Source organism: Coffea arabica, chromosome 11c (genome assembly GCF_036785885.1).
Source record: "Coffea arabica cultivar ET-39 chromosome 11c, Coffea Arabica ET-39 HiFi, whole genome shotgun sequence".
Classification (NCBI taxonomy): Eukaryota; Viridiplantae; Streptophyta; class Magnoliopsida; order Gentianales; family Rubiaceae; genus Coffea; species Coffea arabica.
The window spans coordinates 42554960-42573935 of NC_092330.1; the positions used below are offsets into that span (position 1 = coordinate 42554960).

The window sequence follows — 18976 nt, forward strand, 5'->3', positions numbered from 1 at the left end:
AAATCTGGAGCTATTATATCATTTCTCTTAAAAGACTCTTCTTAACCAAACATATCTGACGTAGTCTTCAAGTACTAAATCACATTAGCAATGAATTCTATGATCTATTCTTCCCCTTTGGATCATTTAAGCGAGTGCATCCTTTTCGGCAGTAATTTTAATGTACAAAAGTAGTACCAAAGTAGAAGGGCACTAAGTGGAAGTGATACCAACTTACTCAACAGAAAAGAAATATGTTTATCAATAAACTGACAGATTCATGTCAAGTAACTTTGTTCAGTCATTCTCCACATAATGCGGATCACTTTGTTGAGCTTAGAGATTTTTTGAGACCTCGAAGGATACTCCACATGAAGGTGGAGATAAAGAACAGTATAACACCAGTTATAACAGCATACTTGAGTCCAAGGTTCACCAATAAATTCACTAGAAGACCAGCTAAAACAACACCAACAAAATTGGCCAAGAAACCAGACCAGAAAGGCATATCAAGTACAGAAGCTATAATAGCTCCTGTCCAAGCACCTGTTCCAGGGAATGGCACAGCCACAAAAAGCATTAGACCAAGCCATTGAAATTCTTCCACAGGACCAGCTTTCTTCTTGGCCCTCTCGAATAACATCTCAAGAAACTGAGAAGCAGACTGATTTTTCCCAGCAAGAAATGTTGCAAACTTCTTCAAGTATAGAATGATGAAAGGAACAGGAACCATATTCCTACAATTATGCAACTGAATTGAGTAACTGACAACTCACAAAATCATGTACAACTTCTTATTTCAGTTTCCTGCATAACAAGATGATACGAGAATCCAGAAACCTCAACAAGTCTCTTTACATTCCGTTTCATGCATTTGAAAACAGCAATAAAAAATAAATGAACATGAAAATGCATAAAATTGGCTATCCTCAATAAACAGGCCATCTCAAAGAGTTGGAAAATTACATTCATCCGGGATCATTAGTTTTAAAATTTCTAATTATACATTGATCTTGAGCTTATACATTAATTGGGGGTGTCACAGTCATCTAGAGTTCTACCCGAGAGCTTTTGCATTAAGCTTGAGTGCATTGCCCGTATGCACAAACAATCTGGAAGACTATAATCGAGAAATTTCTAATTATTCTAAATTTTTGTTGAAGTACATCACTATCTAAGCCGAAGGGAAAAGGGTGGTTTTTATCACTTGGACTAGCGCTTGCTCCCATATAAAATTTATTTAATTCCTATTGATCACAGTAGTTCAATGACATGGTTAAACTAAAAAGTGCCACTGGAGATTAGGAAAAATAAGCATCTTATGGTAGTTTATCAACATTCCATAATTAAATTCCAAAACTTCTAAACATAACGATCTGGTACGTAATCGTCTCAGAAAATTAACATTGAGCAGAAAAATGTGAGGCACTAACCCAAGAATAGACAAGACAGTGAGCAAAACAGGTTTGAGCTGCAACCAATAACCCACAGGAATAGCCCCACGAAGCTCAATCACAGGCAGTGTAGCCAAAGCAAACACAACAGCTTCGTCAGGCCAACCAAAACCCCTCAAAGCAGTGGCAACCTTTAAACCAAAGCTGGAAGCTCTAATGGAATCAACAGCAGCTCTAGCATCGCCAGAGACAGCAAATATACCAATAGATACAGATGCCCAGAAAAGTACCCAGAAGAGGAATTTCACTGGCCTTTCCTCATTCGCCAAATTTCTATCTTTTTCTTCAATTGTTTTAAGAAAATCATTTGAGGAAGCTCTTGTAGCTGTTAGAATGGGAAAAGAAGAGGTCTGGAACTGCCCCAGATAATTAGGGGCATGAAATGTTGAAAAAGGTTTGAACTTGATGGGAATTTGTTTGTTGGAAAGTAGGTGGAAATATGATGTCGAAAAAGACACTTTGAAATGGGACTTTCCATGATTGAGGGTCAGAAGCATTGGCGGGTAAGATAAAGAAGCAGCCATTGCTGAGGGAAGAGTGTTGAGGAGCAAAAATGGAGAAAAGGCTCAATCTCTATACTTTCAGCTATATACTATACAGCTGCGTATGTCCAATTTTGCCACAACAACAGAGAACTGAAGGGAAAGAGTCTATAGGAAAGAGGGTTTTACGAGATCCTTGACTGAAGGTCTGCTTCAGTACTTGGACTTTTCCGGGCGTGGGGGCGGAATTGGGATTAAAAAAATGATATATTGCCAATTGCCAAGCGGCTTACAGAACAATTAAATAAAGGAAAAAGAGAAAATTGGTTAATTTTCTGGTCTCTTATAATGACACTCAGGGCATGGCCAAACGGAAGCATTGAGAATAAGCCAACAAAAATTGGGGCGGACTGACCGAGGTCAGCCAATACTGTGATGTGGAATTTTGTTATAGGAGTTTTTGATGCAGTTCAGAGCAGTTTGTTGGTTTGGGATGAGGTTAAAGCAAGGGAGCACGAATTAAGCAGAGGATAAGAATGTATTTGGAGGCGCATCTAAATCTCGTAAAATTCAACACCATTTCCAGTTAGATTTTGCTCTGTTTAGTTTTAGCATTTGTAAAGACTTGTGGGATACAAAAATAACAAAGCAGACAGGGGGACTAGAGGAGTTCATTTGCAAGATTTGTTGAGGAGAACTTGCACTAATCTCAGCTGTTCATTTGGAGAACCAAGATCTGGCCGAACTCTCCTCAACCGATCTCGACTGTTAACTATACTTTGCAATTGCACCTGCCATCACAAATAATCCCGATCCAAAATGATCTTGCCTACTAAATCCCGTAATCATAGTTGATCATATATATTGAACTTTATGAAGACAAAGGGCACCAGTGATCTACTGCGGTCCATCAAGTTATTATCTTTATGTAACACAGTGATGGAACAACGCTTCATGGCAGCCTAAGAACAAGAAAGATCCAGAGCTACAGCTGCCAGACACAGAGAAAGAACTGACATTACTGCTACAATAGCAAGAACAAGAAGCACAAAGCTGCATACTTGGTTGACCAAAATCGAACAAATCCAAAAAAATTTTTTTTTTCTCTGCAATGGAGGGTCAACGCCCATTACGCAGGAACTAATCCAGGTAAAGAAATGCCACAAACATCCTGCCCAAAAAGCTGTTTGAGATGTTGCGGGAGGTTCCTGAGATTAGTCATCCCTGGAGCCAAACTCCTTACCATTTTAGCTAGATAGTCTGCACACATATTCCCTTCTTGCCAAACTTGTACCAACTGAAACAAATTGCTTGTTATATACAGTACGATGTTGCTTGGAAAATTGCAGACATATGAGATGAAAAAGTCTTGAAAACTTTAGGATCATGATATAAAAATGCAGAAAACCTAGAAAGAATTTACATTGGGCTACTATAAAAATTGTTTCACAGATGAAACTAAATGCTATCTGGAAGTAATATGCTCCAACTCCTATTACGTGAACAGTACAATAAAAATACGTGAACAGTACAATAAAAATCAAGAGGAAAGTTGACAATCCAAGGCAAAGCCTATAACGAAAACGACCAAGAGGCTGTGTCATGCACTATCATTCTACGTAAATCCTTGCAAAGAGGGACCAGCTGAGTCAAAGTAGCCTTGCTCAGTATATTCAAGAGGAATCAAATTATAAGCCACAATCCTTGGGAAACGCACACTTGTAATCCTTGAACATATCAGCTGTTCACCAACCAGAAAACATGAGCACTTCAAAAACACCAAATCAACAGCGTTTGAATATGTTTCAGATCCACAGAACAACTTATTTAGACGAGAGAATACATTACAAATGGGGTCTCCTCATAAATCTTTAAATCATACAGTTACAAAGGCAGAAGCAAAGGGAACTCAACTAGAAGAAAACCATAATCACCAACAACATCAAAGCCTAATTCAAAATCTCTGCTGGTAAAGATAACCCATTCTTTAATCGAAAACTATGCTGCTACTGTTACAATCAGGAGACACCCCAAGAAGACCTAGCTAACTAATTTACAGAATATCATCATAGGCAACAATTTCTCTGCCCATGAAAGGTTTCAAAAGCCCAGAACCACCTTCATCTCCAATTCCAACTTTCTTACTGTTATCGATATCATTTGTATCACCATTGGCATTATTCTCAGCACTCGGATTCACAATAGCAGAGCCCAGCTTATTACCTCTCCCACGCCTACTAAGAGGCACCTCAGGCCTCAATAGCTTCGATGCCAACGGCAATGTTGTTGGTGGCGTTCCTTCATTCTTTGCAAGTCCTTCCTTCCATTGTGGCACTGGATCACTAGCCCACATTACTTGCACCTTCATTAACAAAATTCAAATATCCAAATTTTCAATTCCCCATTATACCAATTTACATGAACTGAATAAAATTCAATGCCTGGCCCCCTTATGGGCAAAATCAAAACTCCAGAACAATGGTAACAATGGGAACCAGAATAAAAAAGGGCTCCTTCCTTTAAACCCCCCGCACCGAAAAAAAAAAAAAAAGAAGGTTAGTTCTCATTTCAGCAATTTACTGAAAAATTTAATGATTTTTTCATAGCGTGGCCAACAATCGACTAATTCAGATGTCTAAAGGAACAGGAAAGCATTGCTGTTTCTTACTTTCTTCCTTTCTTGGTGAGGTAAAAATCCAAACTTTCAAGCATAGCTACGACAAAAAATAATAATATATTCCTCGAATGTTAATGTATATTAAACAGAAAGGAATAAGGGGTTGGGTTCGATCGGTCATCAAACATGGCCCGGGCCGGTCTTGGGAACAAAATAAACTGGGCTGGATATGAAGCCCGAAACAAGTGTTGGCATTCATTATGGAAAAGAGAAAGATGGGGTGGGGTTTTAGAGGGCTTACTGGCTTAGAGAGGAGGGTAATGGCGAAGGAAGGGTCGAGAGCGGCGGAGACGGCGGACCGAGCTGAGTCATGGGAGCGGAAAGTGATGTGAGCGAGACCATTGGGGTCCATGCGGGTGCGGGAGATGGAGCCATAGATCTCGAAGCGGGACTTGAGGTCCAGAACTGAGCAATCGGTGGGGAGCCCAATTACCACCACTGTAGTGGGCTGCTTCGCGGGGGCGGGGGAGGGGGCGGAGTCGTCCAAGTCGCTGGCTATGGAGTCTTGTTGGAATGGAAGAGGACGGCGTCGTTTCGGGAAAGAGTAAGGAATATGGCGGGAGGAGTAAGATGGCCTGTCTCGCTTACGGCTCATTGTGTGTGTGGTGTGCGCGGCGTCTTGGTTTTTCTTTTATCTTTTCTCCTTCCTTTTTTCTCTTGCTGCTACTACTTAGCAGTCAGTACTACTCCTATTAGAGATTGGAGAATAAAAAATGGAGATTTATTTCTGACGATTGGAACTCATGAACAGGAGGAGATAGAGCCTAGACCTAGAGGAGGAGGGGTTTGGACGTTGGAGTCTTTCTGTCTTTGGACATTGGATTTGGTAGTTTGGATCTGAGTTGCTGGGAAGAGACGACCAGGGGAAGGAGGCGCAGGGTACCAATGTACCAAAAGGAGCCTTTTGCCTAATTCCACCTCTTTCTTACTTTGTCAAGGTTTAATTTTTTTTTTTTTTTTTAACATTCCTCCACTATACATCAATTTTTACTTTAGTCGCTAAATTATAAATTAGGACACTTTAATTATTCAACTGTAAAAAATTTCCTACTTGAAGACAATTGTTAATGGAATTTCTAAAATTAATACAACACCAGTCAAGTGAACAGCAAAAAAGATTAAGTAATAACCCAAAAAAATCCAAAATTAAAGAAAAGAAAAAAAAACTAGGACCAAGGTTTAGACATCAAGAATTACATATTTTGATTCAAATTCTCTTTGTCCTTCCCCTTTTTTAAGCTCATCCCCCCCCCCCCTGTTGTAATAAAAAAAGGGAGAAAGAATAAAGGAGTTTATGGACCAATTTAAAAATTGCAGTATAACTTTTACCAAAAATGAACTTTAACACTAGAAAGAGAAAAAAGAATACTCTTCCATTGTTTGGTCCAGATATGTTTGATTTGAACTTTTGTCGAAAAGAAATTCAAAAGATCAATTTAACATTTTTTTGTAGTTAATATTTTGTTTCACATACACACTTTCAAATAACGTGCTACATTAATAATGATTCTAAAATTTTTTTTCCCCAAAATGTACAATCCAATAAAGTGCTGACAGAATACAATCCAAAACCCAAAAACAAAAATTTTTCCAAGAAATGCAAAAGGTTTTCTTCCATACAATAGTACTAGTATGAATATCCGTGCTACGCACGGTACTGACATTATTAAAAAAATAAAAATAAAATGATGAATTAAAAAAGGTTAAAAAATTGTACCAGCACAATTAAAATATAATATCTGTTTAACAATAGTTTGAAATACGATAGAATGTGTATATTATTCAAAACTTATCTTTTTTTCGGAAGATAGATCCTAAAAAAATAATAGAAATTTATATTAAAAATGAATGATATATGAATAAAAATGAATGTAATTAAATGTTGTTAAAATAAAATACTTGTAAATATTATGCATTTGATTTGATAATCTTGAATAAAGGTGCGAACACTTTTCACACCAATCAACTTTTAGTACAAAAGCCTAGGTTGGTGATTTAATTAATTCTATTGAATTTTGTGGAATGCATACTACAAATGAAAATGCATTATCTTTGCATGAATTGATTCGTTGGTTGGACAACCTATCACCATTATCCTGAGAATTAAGTACATGCAAAATTCAAAATTAGTGTATTTTTTACATAGTTTATAAATAGCATTATAGAAAATAAACATATATCAAGAATTCTACCTTCCTTTGTAATTTTCTGAGATAAAAAGCATTACAATCAAATATGAATTGTGCATGTCTATCCTGTAGATTAAGATGCATGCTACCACTGGAATCTTTGATTTGTATGTTAACATTGTACCTGTTTGACAAATCAAATGTTATATACAATACAAAAAAAAATTGTTGAAATTAAAGCTACGTGAAATTAATTACCTAACAACAGTGTCGACTATATCATTACAATGCATACACACTGTTTTGAAAAACGACTTTTGCATAGTTATCCACAATTTTTGCATAGCTCATAGAACATGTTTTCTATGTTAATGCTCTGCATAAGCAAGTATTCGAAAATATTTAATCTAATAAGAATGAAAGAAGGTATATGTTATGAATATAAATTTAAAAATTTTGTGCAGTAATTAAATTAAATAGAGTAAGTTTACCGTACACATGATTGTATATTCGGATATCCATATTTTCTTTGAATTTGCTATCAACAATGCTTGTGATGTTGTAAAATTGCTTAACTTCAACCACGTAACTAACTTTCGAGCACATGTATCATTTTCAAACCTACAATTTTTTGAAATCTATGTTGATAAGAGTATGAAGCAACATTAAAAGTTTGATGTAGTGTTACTGATGGAACTCACCAACTGCGCAGGTGTCGAGCAAAATCTAAATTGTAATTGATATATAATTTGCTAGCTCAAATTGTACAAAGTGATGGTCCTGCATAGTATGGTTATATTCGTTAAAAAAACTATTCAAATTATATAGAGTATAAGTAAAAGCATTTAATTTACCTCTGAAATTTCATACGCAGATACCACATACTAGTAAAATATTATTTTTTTGTAGCAGACTGATATTATAGGATTTGTAGTATATTCAATAACTCAATAACTTGATACTCAAATCACCGATGAGATAAAGTTTGTCTAAATAAGATTTACAGTATCCTAACCCCTTGCAAAAAAAAAAAAAAAACTAAATAGTCCTAATTGGCATCGCAAGTTACGGCAAAGGGCCAATGCCATCTAGGCCTAATTTTTTTGGAGTTAAATCTAGTTCTAATGGGTTCTGTTGTTTCTTAATCATGTTGTATGCTTGAGAATTAAAATTGTATTAAAATAGCATGTGAATTAGTATTTGTTTTTAATTAAGGAGTAAAAAGAATTTAAAGTATAAATAACAAACTATAAACGGTTTATGAAGTAGATTATGAGAATGTTTTAAATTTTAAATTTGACTGGTGATAGGGTTGGTTATAACCCACTACTTTTTATGTATTAAAATAAATACAAAAATCTATAACCCACTACTTGTTACGTTCTTGGGATTTTTTTAGAATTAAATATAATAAGTCCCTTAATTTTACATTTAACTGCACTTTACTCCCTCAATTTTACATTTAGTTGCACATTTATGATTTTTTTGAAACGTAATTGTAATTTGCAAAATTCATTTGTAGAGGTGGTTATAGGGTTAGTGTGGTGACAAATATTTATTAATTATAAAAATGTAACATTGTATTAAAATAGCATACAAATAAGCATTTGTCTTTAATTAAAAATTAAAAAGGATTTAAAGTATAAATAACAAACTATAATCGGTTTATGAAGTAGATAATGAGAATGTTTTAAATTTTAAATTTGATTGGTAATAGGGTTAGTTATAATCCATTATTTTTTATGTATTAAAATAAATATAAAAATCTAGAAAAAAGAATGAGAAATTTAAAATTCATTGGAAATGGACTAAATCTCGACTTGAAAGCATGAACGTCAAGTATCTGAGCGCCCGGCAAAATCAATTGACTGCCACGACATAATTAAAAATAACCGAGTCCAGAAGTGAACAAGTCCTCTCGTGTGGAATAGCACTACGTTTGTCTGTCGGGCCCTGATCGAACTCGCCAAGTTGATGGAAGAAAACGAAAGAATCATAGAACAAAACGAAAAAGAAGAAGAAGAAGAAGAAGAAGTATTAGTACAACAACAACAAGAAGTGTGGAGTTGGGGCGCAGGTACAGAAGGACAACTGGGAACTGGAAAACTCCAAGATGAACATAATCCTCAGTTACTCAATTCCCTCTCTTCTTTTGCGGGGCCCATCTCTTTTCTCTCCTGTGGCGGCGCCCATGTCATTGCTCTCACCCCTGGTTTGTATACATAACATTTTAACTTTTTCTCTTTTTTGGGTTCAACAAAAATTAAATCTTTTATATGGAATTTATAGGTGGAAGAGTGTTGACATGGGGGAGGGGTACTTCGGGGCAATTGGGTCATGGGGAGATGGTTAATGTTTTACAGCCCAAGCCTGTAGAGTCTTTGGAAGGCTTTGTCATCACTCACGTTTCGGCTGGTTGGAATCACTCGGGATTTGTTTCAGGTTTTTAGACTCTTTTCTCATTCATGCCTTCAATTCAATTGAATTAGTATAATCTTAAAGTTCGAATTTTGGACTTATATAGTTAAATCAAAATGCTGGATTTCATGTCAAAAGCTCAAGTGCCTTTATGGAATGGACTATAATCTCTTGGTTTTGGCTTGCTTTTCTCCAAACTTGTCAAAATTACCTTTCAGCTGAATGTTGAGCTTTCAGATTCTCTAGCATGTGTTTCATGCCTGATTATGTCACCTAAAAACCTTTTTTTTTTCCCGCTAATCCGGAACTATTTTCAATCGTGATTCCATCATCAGCTATAGCAATTCTATGTATTTAACTTTATTAGCTGACGTTCATGAAAGGTCCCTGAAAATTTGCAAATTCATTTGGTGTGGTCATTTGTATAGTTGCCTTCCATTGTCTTGCTTTTGGTGAAATTCCGTAATAAATTTCAGACAAGGGTTACCTTTTCACTTGTGGAGATGGCTCATTTGGTCAGCTTGGACATGGTGACTGTACATCACGGTTTTCACCACAAAAGGTGTCATACTTCGAGCTGAGGCATGTTACGCAAATTGCATGTGGTATGCGCCATTCAGTAGTGCTGGTTAAAGGTAAATATAATCACCATTGCACTAGTCATTGCCAGTCTTCTGTCTGTTACGAGTTAATATATATGCTATTAGAGAAATGTACGTGTGATGTATTAGAGAGCAGTCCAATTTTTTCACACTATGCCAAGTTTTGAAATCTGAAATTTTGTTATGCAGATCATTTAGGACAGCAAGTACATGGATTCGGTTTTGGAAAGCGTGGTCAACTAGGTATATCTAATGAAAGACTTCAATCAGTAAGTCTACCTCAGACCTCCCTGGGATTGAATGATGTCAAAATCGTGAGTGTTTATGCAAATGGAGATCATAGTGCAGCTTTATGTGGTGAGTTTCAAAAATTTCTTTCATGGCACTTGATAATTCAGTAATTTCTTGTGGCTTGGATTGCGCCATCTGTTCCTCAAATATTTAGCTGTACAAAACTATTTTTTTTCCTTTCTTTATTCTTTTTATTCTTTGCATTTTTCTTGCTTTCTTTTGTTAAATGTGGCATGTTCTATCAGCCGAAGGACAACTATACACATGGGGAAGGGGATTCGGTGGTGCCTCAGATGTGCATATTCCGCAGTGTGTTACCACATGTTTGTCATTCAGCACTGCTGCTCTAGGGTGGAATCATGCTTTACTTTTAACAGGTACCTGCTTCTTGTCTAGTTTTCTTTTTCATATCCACCTCCAAGTTGATATCACTCTATGTATCTGCTGAAAGTCTTCCAAACTACTTGTGAACAATGTTGTTGTTTCAGGTGATGGGGAAGCCTTCATGCTTGGTGACTATGGCCATGGAGTTCTTAGCGACCCTCAGATGACAAGAAGCAGAAAAAGTATGTTTGAGAATGCAGATTGATAATATATAGTGGCTTTAGAGTCATAAAGCAGTTATAAGCTTAATGTGTAATTGACAGAATGCTTAATCCGTGACTGGAGTTCGTTATTATTTTTTTTTGGGGGGGTTGGAATCAATATGTGTGAAAATGTTGAATGAGATTATTATCTATTTGAATATAATGTACTTAGACATTATATTTTAACAGCTAATTAAGTAACTTTCCACCATAGGATAGACTAATTGTCTTTGTCCTCATCCTGAACTTATCAAAGGTTGTAAATATGACAGAATAAATCTGACCAGTCACCAATGAAACATTTATCTCTAACAAGTTCTATCATGGCTAGGATTATATCTGTAGCTGCCTTCTTGAATGCAAGGGTTTTAATTTTTTTTTTAATTTAAAATTTATGGTTATGACAGAAGAATCGGATAAAGATGCTGTATGGAGAATTCCAGGGCTTAATGGATTGAAGGTTCGGCAAATTGCTGCTGGAGCTGAGCACTCTGCTGTAGTAACTGGCAAGTCATCATCAAGAATTTTGTTTGAAAGTACCATCCATCCTTAGCTAGCTTATATATCTCCTATATTTTATAATGTGTTGCAGATGATGGATCAGTTTTGACATGGGGTTGGGGTGAACATGGCCAGTTGGGATTGGGAGATACAGCAGATCAAACTGGCCCTCACGTTGTAAGTTTTGACAAATTAATTGCTCCTCAGCATCTTGTTGGTCAAGTATATTGCGGAAGTGGGTTCACTTATGCCATAAGAACTCCTGGTACGAATTCTAATGTTTGACCTGGCTGCATTTGGGATCTGGAGATGTTTTTGACCTAGATTGCTAGAACAAGACGCTAGCTCACGTAAGAGATGATGATCCTTTCAAGTTTGTGAAAAAATTGGTTTTTAATCACTCAGTACTATGCCAACAGCAACTACAGCTACTCACTCAGTTCTATGTCGCTTAGATATCATTAACTGCGCTGCCCATAAACAGCTTCCTGATATGAGGCAAGGGCAAGTGCGGCTTCCAAATGGAAACATGGGTACTGGTAGCAAGAAACCAAGTTATGCAGGTGACAGTATTGAAAGAACTGTGAATTGGATGTATTCTTGATAAATTCAGAGTAAATATGAATAAAGAGGGATTTAAAACAATCGGTCTTGCAAGTGGAAGCTTCAATCATTTGATTCAAGCAATCGTTTTGTAATTCTGGATGCTGGGTGGTCAAGACCATTTCTATTTGGCGTATTTGTTCTGAAATTTGTCCAAGGTAGGCAGTCATGGGGAAGGCCACTGGCCAATTTCGTGTTCTCTTCTTGGTTATAAGCTTATGGCTGCTTTCATATATGCTTAATCAGATCAAGCGCTAAGTTATTGTAACCAGCTTTCCTTTATTTAATAGCACTAAATGTAGAAGGAGGTTTAGTATTCTTTAAAGCAGTTGTAACAATCTGAGAGTATTTTCTTGGTCTTTTGGGGATTTTGGCTCTCAACATTAAAAGGGATATTTGGCAGCATTTCATTTCCTAAATAGATGGTCCTGTTAACCAACTACTTTGGTGGGTTGGCCACGGTGAATCATAAGATGCAGGTTAAGAGTTCAAATCTCTACGTTACGAAGGGCGTGTAGCACTGCACCCCTTCAATCTAAACACTTAAAGAGGTTGGTGCTGTTCCCTCTAGTCCCTTGGCTCAATTAGGCTATCCCAAGATTAGTGTGAAGTTAGACAATTTGGCCCAAAGAACCCAAAAAAAGAGAAAAGACGGCCCTTTTGCTTTCTTACCGTAGCTATTCTTGTAATGTTGTCTTACAAAATTAGTCAATCAAAGATCACCGAGACACTCTTTTGCCTGAAAACTTGCCAAAACCTGTACGTACTGAGCAGTAAGTTGTGGCCATTTGTCTACATATAATCCTTTTAATAATTTAATTCAGCTCAAGTTTATGATAAATAATCTGTAAATAATTCCTACCAGACCAAATACATAGAACTGAATGAGAAACTGTGCAAAAAGATCAAAATATGTATGAAAGATTCCAACTTGGAAGTCGAATTATGTACAGAACTGAATGAAACTTGAAATAGGGAGAAAACTCGTTACAAAGTAAAAGCTAAAATTGTGGTATTACAAATTTGTGTAAGACCAAAGGGTGTCGAAAAACTAGTCGTCTGTGCATCCAACAATCAACCAGCCCAGTATCATCTCTGACTCACGCACCAAGACCAAGGGTTGCCCAAGTTTGAGCTTTCTTCTAAGTTATTATAAGTAGATTATTCTCATATCCGTTGTTATTTACAATGGGACGCAGCGGATCTATTCTCCATTTACCATCAACAATGAATTTGATCTGCAAAATAACGGAGGGTAAATTGTCCATTTCTAACAAAAATTTTTTTTTTTTTCCAAATCATGACCAACAAAATGTTTAAAACATACCTCATATCTGCCGGGATACAGCCTCAGGCAGACTGAAAAAACACCTGTTTGCGATTTTTCCATCTTTCTCTGCAAATGCATAGTGAGCAATCAATATATGCAACTCAATCACTCGTACAAAAAAAAAAACAATTCAATGTCAAACTGTGCACGCTAGCCAAGCAGGCGAACCTCAATACAATTATTTTAAGCTGTCATTAATTCTTATGACGTCACATCTTTTGTCAACAGATTTTAAGTTTTTCATTTCCTTCTGAAGAGGCGCCAGGGAGGGCTAGTCTGTCTGCTAAGTTGAGGAGAAGGATGTAGATAGGATAGCAAAGGGGATCTATCCAGTTTGGTGAGTAAAAGTTTCAGGGTATAAGCATACCAAATCAATCATTTGAAGAAAAAATTCTGAACCTCACGTCTTAGCAATCACAATAGGTAATAATAACAAAAGCACCAACAATAATATTAATAGCAATAATAACAATCACTAAAATTGTATTTAAAGACAAGCAAACCTGAGTTGTCCAACCATCAAATGATCCTGCTAAGAGAACCTCTGAGGCTGAACTAGGCCAAACAATGTAGGCAGTGCGAAGAAGTGCCAAAGTTTTACAAGCACTATCAATTCTCCTCTGTTTCTCTTCCAATATCTTTTCTGCATCCCTGCAACAGTATGAAATGGAAATGTCACACACTTTACTAAAAAAAAAAATCAGATTTGTAAATCATCAAACAAATTAAGACATGCTCACCTTATTGCTAATGCCATTTTCCCTTCTACAACAGCCAATTTTGCACGTACTGACCGTAATCTCTCCTGAGAACTCATTAACTCATTTTCCTGGAACTCCACTGCATCAGATAGTGTCTGCAAGTCCCTGGAAGAGTTTGCAAGAACCTAAAAAAGCGGTAGCTAGCAGTCAAAGACAAGCACGGGGGAGAGATCCTCTTCAACCTTGAAAAATAGATAGCTGATTTAGATCTATTGTTGAGTTGGGCATGCTTCTAGGGTTGTGTAACTTCATCCTTTTTGTGGTTGAACATGGTAAATAATTGATTAGCAAGTTGTATTCAGCATTCTTACTTTTCATCCTTCCTTAAAGCTGCTCTAAAACTTTTTCCTCTGTTTTGTTTGGGAGGATAGTGGGAGGCAGGAGTTAATGTAATGTAATTTATCAGCAAAAGCTACATTGGTTCACACATAAGCAAACTATATGAAAATCTGTAAAAGCAATGGCACTACACCTGTCTATTCATATAACAAATCAAAACAAGCTTATGTAAGCTTGAACTTTATGAAATAGGCCAGTATCATAGAAGATAGCAGATGGCACTTCTAAAACTACAAAATTAGATTGATGAAACAAAACGACGAATGTGGATTTCCCTGTTCAGAGAAAAAACTGGCCTTGCAAAGATCATAACTAAGAGTGTTTGATACCAATTCCCCATGCAAAAAGTATTCTTGCTACGATGGAATTGAGTAGCAAGAGATCAGTCATTATCACAATCATAACATTAAAAATAGCAACAGACAAAATGGTTTGGAAAAAAGTAGCCAGAGTCTTTAATTACACTAACTGTATAGCATAATCAAGGGTGCCCCTAAAAATCCAGAGTAGTGGAATAATGTACCTCCTTTGAATTTATTTCCTCACTCTTGAACCTCAAAGAATTAAGTGCAGAGGCAAGCTCCAGTTCTAGGTTCTGAAGACGAGTTTGTATTAGAGTATTGTCTGTCTCTTTCAATTTATCCAAAGCTTTAGTAACATCTGCTGCCGGTTTGATGATCTCATAATTTGAAGCTTCTCTGCTATCTTCTATTTGGTTTTTATTGTAAGAAATTTCTGCAGCTGCAATTTTTAGGAGGGACATCAAAAGTCCATGTGACGAAACCTTGAAATAAAGTTCAAAATGGGAAACAATGTACCTTCGAATTCTGTGTTGTTGAAACCAGCACGGTTTAGACTCCAACTTCTCCATGTGTCCGGCTTAGTATAATGCTGGTGATTGCCATCTGCACTACTAGTTCTGCCTTCATTAGGACCGTGTGATGTACATCTGCTGTTTTCGCCAGGGTCCATCCTGTCTTTTACAATTTAACCAAAACCACATATATGTTTTAGAACTCAAACAAGGAAGTAACTTTGAAATGAAAATAGAAGCCCACATAATCATATTATCAATTCTTAACCCAAACAAGTTGTTAAGATTTTCTAGTATTAGTCTATCAAAAATTTACATTACTAAACTTGTTCTACCAAATGTACTACATATTATAGAGTGATTGATTTCTGAAGGTCATGCACCCTGTGATAGAACGTCTATTGAGGCATAACAAGATCAGATTTCGAGTTTTGTCCAATAATTTTTTAAAAGGAACAAGTGCACTCCATCAACTTTATAGCTTATGAGACCAACATGGATTCTGACGTCATGCAATCATGAAAGAATGAATTAAGGATTAAATAGATCTGGTCTGAATTATTTCCTCAGGGGTTTATCAAAAATAAGCTACGAAGAAACCGACAAGAACAGCTACAACTTAACCGTATCCTTGAGGTTTTGCAAAGAAAATGACAAAAACAAGTACGACTTACCTACATCTCTAGAGGTTCCAAAGTAACCGTTATCCCCAGGAGCATGAGTTAGGTATTCAGGCATCCCCAAATTAATACCAAAAGATGAACTCCTTTCTTTCTCTAAACGACTCAATATGCCGTCAATCCCACTATCTTCCTCAACCCCAATTTCTCTGAACAGACAGGCAAAGGCAAGTAATTGGTGAATACAAATTCCCACAGAATTGTGTGTAATTCCCACGAATAAAACAAAGAAAACGGACACTTTACACTGATAAAAAAATAAGAGGATAAACATTAAAGAAACACACTTTCAAGAAGCTATTATTTTTGAAAAAGGAACCTCACAATGGTCTACCAGAAGAGGAGGCAGAATGATTAGATGAAGCTGAGGATTCCTCAGATAGGGAACTATTGCTAGCTGATGAAGAAGGCCTAGAACCAGCTTCATTTTCTCTCAAGGAACCACCGTCTTCACAAGTCTCAACTCTCCTCTGAAACTCCTTAATATCAAAATCCATCCTCAACGCCTCATCTCCTTTAACATTCTGTTCTTCATTTCCCTCGTCGTCAGACTCCCAACCCAGTGTAAACCATCCAGCCCTGTTCTTTATAGCCTCGACCAAATCCAGTCTTCCTGCTTCCACCAACTCTTTCTTGGTGGGAAAGTACCCAGGCTTAGCTGATTTCTCCATGAACTCCAATATCTCCTCCTCCAATTCACTATCTCCTTCTCTTGCCGACCTTTCTTTACACCAACAACACCAAGAACTCTCCCAGAATCCTCCCCTTCCCAGTTCAAGAAACCCAACAAAATCACTACTTTGCCCCGTAAAGCTTTTTTTCCTAACTTGAGCCCTCTTTCTGGTGTTTAAAACAAGACATATTGGTGGGATGTTAAAATGAGAAACGGGTTTTGGAGGAAAATGGAAACGGAAATGGATTGGAGTGGTCAGGGACAGCATCGCACAGGCATTTCGTCGAACAGGTTGAGCTTTGCTTTCAAGAACAATAAACGCCCGCTTCTATGCTTTGTTACTAGGGTAGAGCGCGCGCGAGAGAGAGAGAGAGAGAGAGAGAGAGAGAAGGAATAGCAGTGAAGCAACGAACAATGTTGTACTGAAAAGCGGAGCAAGCATTTAATTCAGTGGCGTCTTCTGTATAAACCGCCTCACTATAGTAAACTACTTGATCCGTATAGTTTAGTAGCCTTATTTGTTCAAGGCCACGTCACAAATATATTTTTTTTCTCTCTTTTGCTACTTTTTCGGTTAGTTTAACCGATGTATCGTTAAAATATATTTCATGCGTTATATTTTGTAAAATATAAAATTAATTAAAATAAATATATATATATGTAAGGGATGATAATAATTATTAGTATATTTATATATATGATATGTTAGGTGAATATTAAATGTGTTAACGAGTGCATTAAGGACATCCGTTAGAAAAACTCTTAGAAAAATATTATGTGTATGCTAATCTTACCGTATGATTTCATAAAAATCATCGTAAAAACTAACAAAAATGAGGATCCAAGTATGGCTAAGCTTTGATTTCTTTTTTACAATCGGCAATACTTTGTGGAAATGCAGTTTACACCACTAAGTACTTGTAAGTAGAACCACCTATTTTAAAATTTTGTTGTGACAACTTTATCAAGAAATTTTACGTACAAGAGAAAAGAAAAAAAAAATTCTGTGACGATGGAGGTCCACTCCTACTCCATTTTTTATTTTTGGCTTGCAGAGGAGGGAGGGCTCGCCTCTTAGATTTGCGATTATTTGTTTCAGAAACCAAACAAACAACGTATGGTACTGTATTTGGTTTGTTTTCTGACCGTTTCACTATCAAATTCCAATTTCGGAAAATGGTGCAGCAGGCAACGAGACAAAACGGCTGTGTTTTGGTAGTATTTCATTTTGCTTTGATCTTTGCTCAACAGTCTTGTTCTTTGTAATGAGTATATGTGTAGGGTCCGCTTGACGGATATATTATGAATGGCGGGAAAATTTTGGTCAGTAAATTGACAATTCAAATCGAACAAAGTACCTAATGAGAGTTACGGAATGAGATATTTAGATGCAGTTTGTATTTTTATATATGTGCAATGTAAAGTACAGTTATTACAACTGCAATTTTTTCATATGATCGATGAAAAAAAATTTGTATGAAGAGAGAGCTTTTGAAATCTTTTCTGAGTTCAGATTCAGGATTATCAAATTTAAGATTTGAATCAATTCTGCACCTGGCAATTATGGATGAAAGGGTAATAATAATAATAATACTAATGATGCTCCAAATCAATGCAAGTGTATATTTCTATTCTACAGTCATGTTTCAGTCAATGTTTTTAAACTCGGACCGGCCAGCGAATCAGAGAGGCAGCCGGTTCGCGGTTTGACATGTCGGCTTATCGATTTACTTTTTTTTTTTTCAACTATAGTGTTAAGTACTTCACACACTTCACAGGCCTTCATTCTACACTTGAACTTGATGGCTAGTGTACAATTTAACATGGTTATTGATAGCTTAAGTTCCTAAAATGTATTCACCAACATAACTAAATTTAAGTTGACATAATAACAAATTTCTTAAAAGTTATACATAAAACCTGAAATGATAAACATCATTAAAATATTACAATTCACCATATGTTTTCATAAATTCATTACAAACATAAATAGATACACTCCAAATGTTCACCAATTATCACAAATAAAAACACAAAAATAAATAAAATAAATATTGAAATTCTTTTACAATTCTTAAAAAAATCCATAAAATAATCAAACTCATATTCAAGACAAACTGTTTGAATAACAAACTTCCATCAGTGGCATGATAAGCAACAACACCAACTTCACAATTTTATCAACTTAACTTAAAAAAGTTAAAATTTTATTATAAAAATATCAATCTAATTGCTCAAACTAAAAAAAAATAAAAAATTTTGAAAATTAGAAGGAACAGATGAAAATTGGGAAAATTAGGGGAAATAGATGAAAAGAACATGCCCTATTGTAGAATAGAGTTCACACGCATGCAAATTATTACCATTAGCATTTAAATAGCCGAGGACATACTCTCAAATTCGCATGATGACCAGTTTCATTTGTCGCTCGAAAGGTTCAAGAATATTTTAATTCCTATTTGGATCTTCATTATTCCATGATCCTATATCATTAATTATTTTAAATTCAATGATCAATTGCTTTGATTATATGCCAACTACCATATTTTTGACCAGCCTAATGTTATTATTTGTAATTCCTACCCAATTCCTATTTCCTACACGGAGGTGCGCTACTTTTTGCAATAATTTCATCCTTAATTAATTAAATAAAAAT

General features: G+C 36.1%; 4 protein-coding genes across 5 annotated transcripts; 1 reads left to right on the plus strand and 3 right to left on the minus strand.

Annotated features, from left to right (window-relative positions):
- Positions 1-217: 217 nt before the first annotated feature.
- On the minus strand, positions 218-2415 carry LOC113715739 (uncharacterized). The gene is made up of 2 exons (XM_027240030.2): positions 1413-2415; positions 218-716 (listed from the first exon to the last, which is right to left on the minus strand). The coding sequence occupies exons 1-2, from the start codon at positions 1955-1957 to the stop codon at positions 302-304; spliced, it is 960 nt and encodes a 319-aa protein (XP_027095831.1). The 5' UTR covers positions 1958-2415; the 3' UTR covers positions 218-301.
- Positions 2416-3684: 1269 nt separating this feature from the next.
- Positions 3685-5485, minus strand: LOC113715602 (uncharacterized protein At1g27050). The gene is made up of 2 exons (XM_027239844.2): positions 4834-5485; positions 3685-4277 (listed from the first exon to the last, which is right to left on the minus strand). Exons 1-2 carry the CDS (start codon positions 5185-5187, stop codon positions 3969-3971), a joined length of 663 nt encoding a protein of 220 aa, XP_027095645.1. The 5' UTR covers positions 5188-5485; the 3' UTR covers positions 3685-3968.
- A 3087-nt stretch (positions 5486-8572) lies between these two features.
- LOC113715707 (ultraviolet-B receptor UVR8) lies at positions 8573-12165 on the plus strand. 2 transcript variants are annotated; one of them, XM_027239994.2, is made up of 8 exons: positions 8573-8933; positions 9011-9163; positions 9616-9774; positions 9931-10098; positions 10278-10409; positions 10521-10598; positions 11030-11125; positions 11212-12165. In XM_027239994.2, exons 1-8 carry the CDS (start codon positions 8696-8698, stop codon positions 11403-11405), a joined length of 1218 nt encoding a protein of 405 aa, XP_027095795.1. In that variant the 5' UTR covers positions 8573-8695; the 3' UTR covers positions 11406-12165. The 2 variants fall into 2 exon arrangements, with proteins under 2 accessions (XP_027095795.1, XP_027095794.1); XM_027239993.2 differs by having other exon boundaries at positions 8574-8933; positions 11027-11125.
- Positions 12166-12616: 451 nt separating this feature from the next.
- On the minus strand, positions 12617-16828 carry LOC113715675 (protein PTST homolog 2, chloroplastic). Its single transcript, XM_027239957.2, has 8 exons — positions 15972-16828; positions 15642-15796; positions 14972-15130; positions 14677-14894; positions 13794-13939; positions 13557-13704; positions 13051-13119; positions 12617-12961 (listed from the first exon to the last, which is right to left on the minus strand). The coding sequence occupies exons 1-8, from the start codon at positions 16586-16588 to the stop codon at positions 12866-12868; spliced, it is 1608 nt and encodes a 535-aa protein (XP_027095758.1). The 5' UTR covers positions 16589-16828; the 3' UTR covers positions 12617-12865.
- Positions 16829-18976: the final 2148 nt, after the last annotated feature.

Excerpts from the sequence above, each read along its gene's own strand:
- LOC113715739 (XM_027240030.2), bottom strand. The coding sequence starts at position 1,957 with ATGGCTGCTTCTTTATCTTACCCGCCAATGCTTCTGACCCTCAATCAT. Across the intron at positions 717-1,412 it reads ACTGTCTTGTCTATTCTTGG|GAATATGGTTCCTGTTCCTT; the intron begins GTTAGTGCCTCA and ends GCATAATTGTAG.
- LOC113715602 (XM_027239844.2), bottom strand. The coding sequence starts at position 5,187 with ATGAGCCGTAAGCGAGACAGGCCATCTTACTCCTCCCGCCATATTCCT. Across the intron at positions 4,278-4,833 it reads TTACCCTCCTCTCTAAGCCA|GTGCAAGTAATGTGGGCTAG; the intron begins GTAAGCCCTCTA and ends TTGTTAATGAAG.
- LOC113715707 (XM_027239993.2), top strand. The coding sequence starts at position 8,696 with ATGGAAGAAAACGAAAGAATCATAGAACAAAACGAAAAAGAAGAAGAA. Across the intron at positions 10,099-10,277 it reads TCATAGTGCAGCTTTATGTG|CCGAAGGACAACTATACACA; the intron begins GTGAGTTTCAAA and ends ATGTTCTATCAG. Across the intron at positions 10,410-10,520 it reads TCATGCTTTACTTTTAACAG|GTGATGGGGAAGCCTTCATG; the intron begins GTACCTGCTTCT and ends TTGTTGTTTCAG.
- LOC113715675 (XM_027239957.2), bottom strand. The coding sequence starts at position 16,588 with ATGCTGTCCCTGACCACTCCAATCCATTTCCGTTTCCATTTTCCTCCA. Across the intron at positions 13,120-13,556 it reads TTGATGGTTGGACAACTCAG|AGAAAGATGGAAAAATCGCA; the intron begins GTTTGCTTGTCT and ends ATGCATTTGCAG. Across the intron at positions 12,962-13,050 it reads TGTATCCCGGCAGATATGAG|ATCAAATTCATTGTTGATGG; the intron begins GTATGTTTTAAA and ends GTTATTTTGCAG.